This window comes from Podarcis raffonei, chromosome 15 (genome assembly GCF_027172205.1).
Source record: "Podarcis raffonei isolate rPodRaf1 chromosome 15, rPodRaf1.pri, whole genome shotgun sequence".
NCBI lineage: Eukaryota > Metazoa > Chordata > Lepidosauria > Squamata > Lacertidae > Podarcis > Podarcis raffonei.
Window position 1 is genome coordinate 37,657,746 of NC_070616.1, and position 12,046 is coordinate 37,669,791.

At 46.8% G+C, this 12,046-nt stretch overlaps 1 protein-coding gene across 4 annotated transcripts in view; it reads left to right on the plus strand.

The window, feature by feature from the left end:
• RNF122 (ring finger protein 122) overlaps positions 1-12,046 on the plus strand; it is a 94,878-nt gene that overhangs the window by 76,327 nt on the left and 6,505 nt on the right. For all 4 annotated transcript variants that reach the window (XM_053366339.1, XM_053366340.1, XM_053366337.1 and 1 more), the window contains 3 exons: positions 2,056-2,212; positions 9,283-9,328; positions 11,406-11,447. In XM_053366339.1, coding sequence (XP_053222314.1) covers positions 2,056-2,212; positions 9,283-9,328; positions 11,406-11,447 — 245 coding nt within the window. The remainder of the gene's footprint in view (positions 1-2,055; positions 2,213-9,282; positions 9,329-11,405; positions 11,448-12,046) is intronic.

The following is a 12,046-nucleotide window of genomic DNA, read 5'->3' on the forward strand; positions in this document are numbered from 1 at the left end:
TGAATATTCATGACCTTTTTTAAAAAGCAAATTGCTGCAGAAATATGGAGAACATATTTTAAGACTAGAAAAATGAGAAATGGAGAGAACCAGAATTGACAGATCCTTGCATCCCAAGCCGCTACTGAAAATACCCAATTGCCACCTCCAAAGGGTACAGGAGGAGGACCTCTGACGTAGACCTTGGGGTGCCAAAAAACACCTGACATTTGGCAGTTTGGAAAGCGATAAAAGGGTGGAATGAATGAATTACTAATGGGAAGATGTGCAAATGCCCCATAAACAGATTGGGATGAATGTTAATGTTTTATAAGCTCCCCATTAAAAAATGGAATAAATATGATAGTCTATCCTCCTACTTCAGTTTTGTGCAAGGAAATCAAGTTGAATGTGGAATAAATAGGTCATCTGGAGGAGCTCTTAGATTCTGCACAGGTTCATATGGGAGTAGGCAGCCTTTTGATTTACGGGATGCGGGTGGCGCTGTGGGTTAAACCACAGAGCCTAGGGCTTGCTTGCCGATTGGAAGGTCGGTGGTTTGAATCCCTGCGATGGGGTGAGCTCCTATTGCTCGGTCTCTGCTCCTGCCAACCTAGCAGTTCAAAAGCATGTCAAAGTGCAAGTAGATAAATAGGTACCGTTCAGGCGGGAAGGTAAACGGCGTTTCCGTGCACTGTTCTAGTTCACCAGAAGCGGCTTAGTCCTGCTGGCCACATGACCCGGAAGCTGTACGCTGGCTCCCTCGGCCAATAAAGCGAGATGAGCACCACAACCCCAGAGTCGTTCGCGATTGGACCTAATGGTCAGGGTTCCCCTTTACCTTTAGCCTTTTGACTTAATACTTGTATTCCCCCTTTCCACAAGACTGTTGAGCTCAAAGAGGCTCATAATGATAACATAAAAAGCTCCCATCACTGCTTCCTATTTTTGTGATTGTGTGTTTGGATATTGTTCTTTTGGATGAGGGGTTTTTCTTTCGTTTATCTAAGCAAGGGAATGGTATGTGCTGGAGATGGTACCCATTGTCATCATGACTAGAAGCTATTCATCGCCTTATTCTCTAGGAGGGATGAGGGAGAAATTCAGTGCATTTTGCCTGGTCTGCGTTTCCCAAACACATATGCGAACTGAAGTATCCTTCCAAATTCACACTTCTTCACATGTTTCGATGCAGTTCTCCAGCCAACATGAACCAAAAGGCTTATGTTTGGGGGAAAGTATGCACAAAAATATATGCATTTGTGCAAATAGCATTAAAAAAAAATTGCATTGTATTTAGGGGAATAGCTTGCAGAAAGGTGGGGGAAAGGCTTATGTTTGGGGGAAAGTATGCACAAAAATATATGCATTTGTGCAAATAGCATTAAAAAAAAATTGCATTGTATTTAGGGGAATAGCTTGCAGAAAGGTGGGCCTTAGTTTACACCGCATGCAAAAATGTGTACCGTATATTGGGGGAAATGGGGAGAAAGGAATTTAAGATGGGGGAAATGACAAACTTGGAGAACCCGAAAGGGACAGACTTGCCCATCCCTATTGCGGTTCGAATCCCCGCGGCGGGGTGCGCTCCCGTTGCTCGGTCCCAGCGCCTGCCAACCTAGCAGTTCAAAAGCACCCCCAGGTGCAAGTAGATAAATAGGGACCGCTTACTGGCGGGAAGGTAAATGGCGTTTCCGTGTGCTGCGCTGGCTCGCCAGATGCAGCTTTGTCACGCTGGCCACGTGACCCGGAAGTGTCTTCGGACAGCGCTGGCCCCCGGCCTCTTAAGTGAGATGGGCACACAACCCTAGAGTCTGTCAAGACTGGCCCGTACGGGCAGGGGTACCTTTACCTTTACCTTTATTCTCCACGGCTTAGTTTCGGTCACGGGTTTGATCCCCGTATGGGCTAGCTGCGTAGTCCTGCCTTGCCGAGGGGTTGACTAGATGAACTTAGAGGTCCCTTCCAAGCTCTACAATTCTATGATCCTAAGGAGATCTGTGCTGCTGCCTTCCTCTCCTGTCTCTCTCCGCCCCTGAGTTTCATCTTCTCTTTCTCTCCCCTCCTGGCTTCCAGGATGCTTCTGTGGTTTGGGGCTGGTTTACACCAACAAATCCTGCACGATGCCTCCCATCACATTCCAGGACTTGCCGCTGAATATCTACATGGTGATTTTTGGCACGGGGATCTTCGTCTTTGTGCTCAGCCTCATCTTCTGCTGCTACTTCATAAGGTGAGTCACAGCCCCGAGGGAGATGCTGGATGCAGATGGCGGAGGAGGGAGGAAACACAAGCGATGCACCTGGGCCTGTGACTGCAGTTGCTTCTCCTTCTCTGCTTTCTAGATAATTTGGGGTCAGAGAGGAAGAGGAGGGGGAGGATTGAAACTTCAAATATTTTTAAACCAAATAGCTAAATCTACTAAAGGGAAGGACTGCGGCTCGGTGGCAGAACATCGGCTTGGCATGCAGAAAGCTCCCAGGTGCAATGCCTGTCGTCTCCAGGCAGGGCCTTGTAGAGACCCTTGTCCCATGAGAGCAGCTGCCTGTCAGTGTAGGCCACACTGAGCGAGATGGACCAGTGGCCTGATTCTGCAGGAAGCAGCTTGCTAGACCACGAGAACAGAGGTTTTTCAAAGAAAGTTCCAAGGAGCCTTGGAGGTCAGGAGGAAGCCTGTCAAGAATCAGGCAAAGCTTGTTGAAACAGATAACTCCTTAATTGTCCTTTGAATTTCTGTCCCTAGCCCAGGGACGGGGAACCTCAGTCAGACCCAGGGTCAAATGTGTCCCTCTCTGTTTGTTCCTTGAGAGTCTTCCCAGGCCACACCACCTACTGGCCCTGCTTCGCACCCTCCTTGCATGTTTTTGCCTGGCTGGAATATGTCCTTGAACTCTGATAGTGCCTGTTGTTTGTCTGGATGGAGAATAGAGGGTGTGTGTGTGTGTGTGTGTGTGTGTGTGTGTAGAAAGGAGCCTATTATTATTATTAATTATTATTATTATTATTTACTTATACCCCACCCATCTGGCTGGGTTTCCCCAGCCACTCTGGGCATCTCCCAACAGAATATTAAAAACACGATAAAACGTCAAACATTTAAAACTTTCTTAGTTAGTTGTTTCAGATAGTTTATTTCTTTGACATCTGATGAGAGGGTGTTCCAGGGGGTGGGCGCCACTACCGAGAAGGCCCTCTGCCTTCTGTGCAAAGGTAAGATTTGCATTCATTACCCTGCCCGCTTTTGCCTCTGACCCCGCTGACCCCTGGCAGGCTCCCACCTGGCCCTTAGGCTGAACCCAGATGCCCCACCCTCAATCTATAGCCCAGTATGGTCTTTCCTGATTAGCAGAGGCTCTCTTTTAAGACCTCTGGCAGACGTCTCTCTCCTGTCACCTGAATCCTTTTAAGTGGAGGGGACACAGGATGTGGAAGGTTTGCATATAAACCATCTGCTCTGCCACTCAGGCCCCATCTATACCACTGTCACAGCCATGGCTTCCCCCAATAGTTTGTTACAGATGTCAAGAGCTGCTAAGAGTCACCTGTCCCCTTCACGGAGCTACAATTTGCAGAGTTCCCTGTGAAGAGAGATCGACCATTAGACCGCTCTGCGAATCGAGGGGAAGGGGAGCGTCTCCTTACAGCTGTCAGTGCTCTTAACCAACTGCAGTCCCTGTGATTCTTCGGGGGAAGCTGTGACTGTTTAAACTGTGATGTAATACTGCTCTAGGGAAACGGGTGGCGCTGTGGGTTAAACCACAGAGCCTAGGACTTGCCAATCAGAAGGTCAGCAGTTCGAATCCCCGCGACGGGGTGAGCTCCCATTGCTCGGTCCCTGCTCCTGCCAACCTAGCAGTTCAAAAGCACGTCAAAGTGCAAGTAGATAAATAGGTACCGCTCTGGCGGGAAGGTAAAGGGCGTTTCCGTGCGCTGTTCAGGTTCGCCTGAAGCGGCTTAGTCATGCTGGCAACATGACCTGGAAGCTGTACACCGGCTCCCTCGGCCAGTAAATTGAGATGAGTGCCACAACCCCAGAGTCGTCCGTGACTGGACCTAACGGTCAGGGATCCCTTTACCTTTAATACTGCTCTAGTGGAAATGAGGCCTGAGCTATGATTCCTCCGCCCCAAATCTCTCAGGGCTCTAATTCAGTGCAAGCCCCATCCATTCAAGGCCTGAGCAATTGTTGGCTTGGGTTTCTTTTTGCCAAACTGCTTCTGAGTGCTGCTTCCATGCCCGTCATGAATGTGCAAGGACGGGTGGGAGTCGGAATGCAATGTTGGGTGCAGCTTTTGTCAGAGGAGACTTTGCCCCGTGCCACGTAGGATGTGCAGATTAGTTAGCGGAGGAATGAATTTTGCTCTGTGCCGCGAAGGCCTGGGCCTCCTGGCTTTAGCCTTGTGGACAATGAGGCTTTTATCTAGTCCCCTGAGCAAATACCAAAAAAAGAAAGAGAAGGGTTGAGTATGATTTAGAGCTACTTCTTTGCTAAGCCATGCATAGGTCATAACCTCTTAGGGCAGTTCAATCCCCAGGCTGATATGTCATTCCTGGGCAAACAAAGGATGCTCCTCATATTGAGCTTGCAGTCCCCATTGTATATCCAGATTGGTTGTGGGTGCAAACAATACACAGATGGGTGCAAACAATATGCCAGTTGTGGGACTTGCAAGATACTTTAAATTCAAGCTGTTTGGAAATTGCACATGGGGGCAAGGTTCCTAAGACACTGGGATAAAATAGAGGTTTGCCTCCCTTTCTCTCTTTACGCACACGAGTCCAGCTGGATCAGGCCAGCAGCCGTCGTAGTTCAGCATTCCTGATTCCCAGCCTCTGCTGTTGTGAGACCATAGGCACATAGGAAGCTGCCTTATACCGAGTCAGACCATCTTTGCTCAGTGGGTCCCCAGATGTTGTTGGACTACAACTCCCATCATCCCTGAGCTTTGGCCTTGCTAGCTAAGGGTGATGGGAGTTGTAGTTTGACAACATCTGGGGTCCCACAGGTTGAGAACCGCAGGTCTACAGGGACTGGCAGAGGCTCTCCAGAGCCTCTTCAGACGAGGGATTGAACCTGGAACCTTCCGCATTCAAAGCAGATGTTCTGTCACTGAGCTACAGCCCTTCCTCTAAGAATTACTGCCTCTGAGTGGCTTCCAACACCATATTAAAATACAGTAATGCATCAAACATTAAAAGCTTCCCTAAGCAGGGCTGCCTTCAGATGTCGCCTAAAAGTCTGGTAGTTGTTTTTCTCTTTGACATCTGGTGGGAGGGCGTTCCACAGGGCAGGTGCCACTACCAAGAAGGCCCTCTGCCTGGTTCTATGTAACTTGGCTTATCGCAGTGAGGGAACCGCCAGAAGGCCCTCGGTGCTGGACCTCAGTGTCCGGGCAGAACGATGGGGGTGGAGACGCTCCTTCAGATATACTGGACCGAGACCGTTTGATCTCAATGAGAGAGAGTGAGAGAGCTCTTCACTTCTTCCCCACTGCAAATAATTTTGTGAAGCTCTCTTACGACACATGCACAGGCCATTAGCCATTTCCCCACCTTAAAATGAAAAAGCTACCCACCCCACCCAGTTTTAACCCTTCCTTATTGGAATAACTGCTTTGCCTTGGCACCAGATGTTTATATTTGTGTGACCACTCCCTTGAGAAACAGCCAGCTGAGGACATTCTGCCAAGCTAAGATGACCAGCTCTTGTCTTCACGAAACAGGAAATGGCAGGAAGTTGCAGAGGGGAGGACCTCATTCAGGTGGTAGACAGATCCATTGTTTCTGGGGAAAAGAAGAGACATGTCTTGCTTCCATCGACTATTTATAGAAAACTTATTTTTAAACTGTGCATTTGCCTGCAGCCGGAATGTCTAGGAATAGCCAAATGGATGACAAAGAGCCAATTTCTTTCAGCTTTTCTTTGGAGCTTCTGTCTCCATCAAAATCCCTAAAGAAAAGACGTAGTCAGCGTTGACTTTTCCCAGGGCAAGCGGCAATATCTACTTTGAGAGAAAGTTTTAAGGGAGATCTCTCAACCTCCTCCATTGGAAATTTGAATGCTCTTGTTTAGATCGAGTTAGCCATCACTGAAGTTTTGTAAACAATATTTACTGTAGACTTTTTGAGAGCTGAGCATGTTTGTTACATGAGTTTCATTTATTTACTTTTGCAAGATTTATATAGCACTGAATTAAAAAAAAAACCACAAGGAAGTAAAATACACTTTAGAAATTACCGATAAATCAACAGACTGAAAACAAGTAGGCATAATAAAAAAAGGTAAAGGTACCCCTGCCCGTACGGGCCAGTCTTGACAGACTCTGGGGTTGTGCGCCCATCTCACTTAAGAGGCCGGGGGCCAGCGCTGTCCGGAGACACTTCCGGGTCACGTGGCCAGCGTGACAAAGCTGCATCTGGCGAGCCAGCGCAGCACACGGAAACGCCGTTTACCTTCTCGCCAGTAAGCGGGATAATATAGTAATAATTATAATATAGTATATTATAGTATAATATAGTATAATATTATATAATATAATATAATATAATATTATATTATATTATATTATATTATATTATATTATATTATATTATATTATGTAGGCATAATATAGTGATCAAAATATAGATGGACTAATATGTGTAATATGGGGACGCGGGTGGTGCTGTGGGTTAAACCACAGAGCCTAGGACTTGCCGATCAGAAGGTCAGCGGTTCGAATCCCCGCAACGGGGTGAGCTCCCATTGCTCGGTCCCTGCTCCTGCCAATCTAGCAGTTCGAAAGCACATAAAAGTGCAAGTAGATAAATAGGTACCGCTCCAGCGGGAAGGTAAACGGCGTTTCTGTGCACTGCTCTGGTTCGCCAGCAGCGGCTTAGTCATGCTGGCCACATGACCCGGAAGCTGTACACTGGCTCCCTCGGCCAATAAAGCGAGATGAGCGTCACAACCCCAGAGTCGGCCACGAGTGGACCTAATGGTCAGGGGTCACTTTACCTTTAATGTGCGTAATAAAATCACATGCCTGGGTAGGCCTGCCTAAACTAAAATGTTTTCAGCAGGCTTTGAAAAAAAAAATTAAAGCGGCTGTCTAATATTAACAGGCCCAACAGACTCTGCAAACTTTGCAAATCACCAGTGTTACATTGCTAAACTAAAAGGTTCAACTGATGCAATCCCAGCCAGAAGATGCGACAAGACGAGAGTAAAAAAGTTGGTTCTGGGCATATTTGGCCTCAGTTTTTAGGATTAGGTTGAGGTTTCAGCACTCTTAATCCCGCTCTCCAGATACAGAGTCCTTTAGCTCTCTCTGGTCCTTCTTGATTCATGTTGAAGGTGGCTGCAAGTCAAGAATGACACTGGCATGGCTCCTACCTGGAGGTGTTGGGGATTGAACCATAGACCTTCTGCATGCAAAGCAGATGCTCTACCACTGAGCTACAGCTCTTTCCCATGTGGTGGCCCCTAGCCCAGCCCTATTATTCCCTGTCTGTTTCCTGCCTCCAGCAGCTCAGGCCAGCAAGTCTGACCTCCACAGCAGTGAATGGGTGTTTGTCCTGGTGAGGTGTCTGAATGAGCCTTGACCAAAAGTTCTAAGCCTCAGGATTGGAGCCAGGTTCATTGCCAGCATCCCTTGAGCATTTTAACTGCCTGCCCAGGGGCAGCTCCAGCTTGTTTTCCATTGCGCTCCCAATCTTGAAGCATATGGCTGAGCAGTTGCATTCTCACTTTCCTCTGCTTTGCAGTCCTAGGGGAAAAAAGTTCTGGAAGCAGGAATGACTCTGTGCAACCAATCCCAGCAAGTGTCATCTGCCTGGGACCAATCGGTTGTTGTTTTTCTTTTTGCCGAACAGCTGTCTGGAAAAGCAGCCTCCCAATCTGTGGCGATAAGCCACCATTCAGAAGTCCACAGCGTATGTAGGCAATAATTGCACATTGATTTTATTTGTTGTTTCTTGCTAGGGTTTCAATGTTCCACTGATTAAATTGCTTAGCACAGAGGTGAGGAACCGCAAGCCCAAGGGCCAAATCTGGCCCTCGGGATTCTCATTAGGCCACGCCCCTGTTCCCAGGCCACACCCCTTACTTCTCTTTCTTTGCATACTCCTGGCGTGCTTCTGTCGGGTAGGAATGTGTCCTTAATGCGGCCTGCTCACCTGGATGGAGGGCATGTTTGCGCACATGTGTAGAAACCTACGATGTTTGTGTGGCTGGAATGTACCATTACTCTAGACACCTCTGCTCTTGGCATTGCCCTTCAGTGGCATTCATGCCTCAGAAATTTGCCCAGGAGAGAATGCAGCCCGCAAGCAAAATGACACTCCCCCTCCCTGGTTAAGATTAATCAATTGCAGAAATATTTAAATCTACTTCAAAAGCACCTGGATTCATTGGGAAACACATCATGCATACACTTTTAAATATAAGTTCTTGTAAAATAATCTTTAAAGGCAGCCCCACATATAAAATTACTGCAATCAAATGAGATGTTGCCAGTTTAAGATAACAAAGCCTTGCCGCTTGTCTTTGACATCACAGTTCATTTATTTTTATTTAACGACCTGTATATGCCACGTGATCGTAATAAACCCTCAAAGCAGTTTGCAACAAGAAAAGAGGGAAAGCATTATCAATAAAAGGCGGTTAAAACCACATATTGAAAAACATTCAAAAGCCGATTAAAATCAACAATAAACTAAAAACAGATTAACACATGTAGCTTCCATATGCCTGGGCAGGCTTGACTAAACAAAAATGTACAGTGAAGGAGCCTGCCTGCTGTCAACACAGTGAGTTCCAAAGTTTAGGGATTAACAACTATCCTGCCTTTTCTTCCATGTGTTGATAAAACCTCTGATATGGATCAGCTGCTCTGAAGGCATGACATTGTCACAAATAGAGGGCAAAACTGGCAGTATGTTTGCATTAGGTTTCTGTGAGAGCAGGGGAAGTCGTCAGTTTGGCTGGGATCACACAGGTCACCTAAGACCGTAAGTAGTGTAGCTTTGTGGGACCGAGTGATTGAAAAACGGGCGCACAGTAGACAAGCCTTGAGATGCTGCTGAACCACAACGCCCATCAGCCCCACAAGCATGGCCAAGGATGATGGGAATTGTAGTTCGGCAAGATCTGGAGGGCCAACGGTTCTCCACACTGGATATAGTGTAAGCATAAGGAAGAACTGCTGAATGGTATGAGCTGTTTGCTAGCATAGCAGATTGCCTTAGAAGCTCTCCTTTATTAGAAGTTTTATGTTTGGGTTTTTCCTGTTAACTTAAAAAATGTTCCCTTTCCCTCTGCAGTAAACTTCGACATCAGGCACAGAGTGAAAGATTTGGATACAAAGAGGTAACAGGGCTATGACCTGGTTTTAAATATTTTTTTCCCCTTTTGCTTTCCAAACTATGACCAAGGGAATGGTTTAGTTCCTGAGCAGGTGTGGGAAGGAGCTGAGATGCCTCTTTCTGGGCTTGCCAGGACCTTAGTGTGCAACAGGAAGTGAAATGTTCATAATCTAGAACAAAGCAGGAAATCTTTTGCCAATCTTGTATCCCTAGCATAGCCATGTAAAGCGAAATTTTATATGCAGTGAGGAAGCTCTGTCCCATAGGCCTAATCTGGCCCACCAAGTGTTCCCATTTCCCTGCGAGGCCATTTTGTGCAAGCTGCAGCCTCCTGCCCTACAAGTGACGCCAGGTGTGGGGCACATAAAAGCATAGCTTGGCGAATAGTGGCTTTTGGGGCACCTGCTTCTGTGCCCCCATTGCACAGTGCTTCCCTAGCACCTGACAACCAGCCAACCAAGCAATCTGAAGGAACAGAGCAATGCAATCTCCCCTTTGGGCAGGGATAGAGGGCAGAGGTGTCTCTCTGTCCTGCCAGCCTCTGCCTGCGGAATTACACCTGCCTCATTCAGGTAGTGTGGAGCACCACTTTCCACCTACCAAACATGGGGAAGTGCTACTGGTTAGGAACCCACCAGCAGCAGGAAGACCCAAAATGCCATGTTCCAGAGGCAGGGAAGGAATCCTGAGCCGGCTGTATTGCCAACACATGATGGCATGAGGCCTGGTTGTTGTGCCGGCTCCAGGCTGGTGTAGCAACTTGCCTGCCCGCCCCTACCAACTTCCACTCTGGCTAGTATGCAGAGGCAGTGGTTGGTGTTAGGTGTGCAATATTAATCTTTCCACAACCCTACCTATCAGCATTCTGGATGTAAGAAGACAGTTGTTTCCTGTGGTTTTTTTAATTGGAAGAAAGTTGGCATTACTAACCATGAAGTTGTTAAGTGCCACACTTTTAACATTTGGGTGGAAAGGGTACCAGTACTGCGTGCTCTTGAGGAGCCCCAGGGGAAAAAAGCACTGGTTGTTTCCATTGTGTCCTGTTTTCATGACAATCTGTGCTGCTTCCGTTCTGTTGCGGCTCAGTTTCCACCAAATGCAGAGTTACTCATCTCTCTGCTATTTGATGGATATTGCGTACAGTGGTACCTCGCAAGACGAAATTAATTCGTTCTGTGAGTTTTTTCGTCTTGCGAATTTTTCGTCTTGCGAAGCATGGATTCCCTGGGTATTAACGGTTTTAAGAAAAAGGAAACAAACTTGCAAGACGTTTTCGTCTTGCGAAGCAAGCCCATAGGGAAATTCGTCTTGCGAAGCAACTCAAAAAACGAAAAACTCTTTCGTCTTGCGAGTTTTTCGTCTTACGAGGCATTCGTCTTGCAAGGTACCACTGTATTTATTCACATAGATTGATGGATTCAGTGTAATGTATGAGGTGACCATTTCCACAACATTCCTTTCAGTGCAAGGGAAACACAATTCAAATCATTCAATGACAATTACGTATCACCAATTGCATATCATTTGTGGGCTGGGGTGGGGGCAAACCGTGAATACCAAACAGACTGATTTATGTTCCGGATGTGAGATGAATAAGCGAACATCGGCAGTTTCCATCACTTTTTCTGTTTTCGTCAGAATAACCTGGCAATCAGTAGTTTGCAGTTGTCCTTCCACCCACGAACTGCTTTGATGTACACCTTCACTCACCAATACCCACACATCTCAGACCTCAGTGTGGCTTTTGCAGGGCACTGCTGTATTGCAGAAATGCGCTTGCACAGCAGACGTTTCCATGAAGAGTCAAAGCTATGTGCTGATCAGAAAGGATGGAAAAGTTTGAGCAAAGAGAGAAACAATGGGGAAGTTTGCCAAAGCCCGAATTATCTGGGCCAGATCTCCCCACCCAGCAAGTCTGCCTGTGTGATTTATGTGGTTTCTGTATAAACCAAGGTTTTCAGTGTTCAGCAGCAGTCACTGTCTGTCTGCACAGTGGTCAGCAGGATTAAAATACATGCCCTGATCATTCATTTCTGGTGCCCTGATGCTAATCTGCCTCCTCTTTCCTTTCTTCCTCTCAGGTGGTTTTAAAAGGTGATGCCAGAAAGCTAAACTTACATGGGGTGAGTATAGAATCCACTTTGATGGATGAAAGGGGCTGGCTTTTAACCAAAATTTAGAAAGCAAGCCTCCCTTGCAGTTTCTTTCTGGGGCACATGGGGAGGGGAACGTAAGAAGAGCCCTGCTGGATCAGGCCAGAGGCCACAGTGGCAAACCAGAGGCCTATGGGAAACTCAAAATTGGGGTCGGAATGCAACAACACTCTCCCCACTTGTGATTCCCAGCAAACGGTGTTCAGAATCATACTGCCTCTGGCAGTGGAGCTAGAATCATAGCATTGTAGAGTTGGAAGGGACCCCGAGGGTCATCTAGTCCAACCCCTTGCAATGCAGAAATCTCAACTAAAGCATCCAAGACAGATGTCCATCCAACCTCTGCTTTAAAACCTCCATCACCTCACCTCCATTCCACTGTTGAACAGCTCTGACTGTCAGAAAGTTGGAATCTCCTTTCTTGTAACTTGAAGTCATTAGTTCGAGTCCTGGTCTCCAGAGCAGGAGAAAACAAGCTTACACCCTTTTCCGTTTTGTTTTTTTAAAAAATATTTTCAATGCAAAATTACAACAAAAATTGCAAACCTTGAATACAAAATAAAACAGTA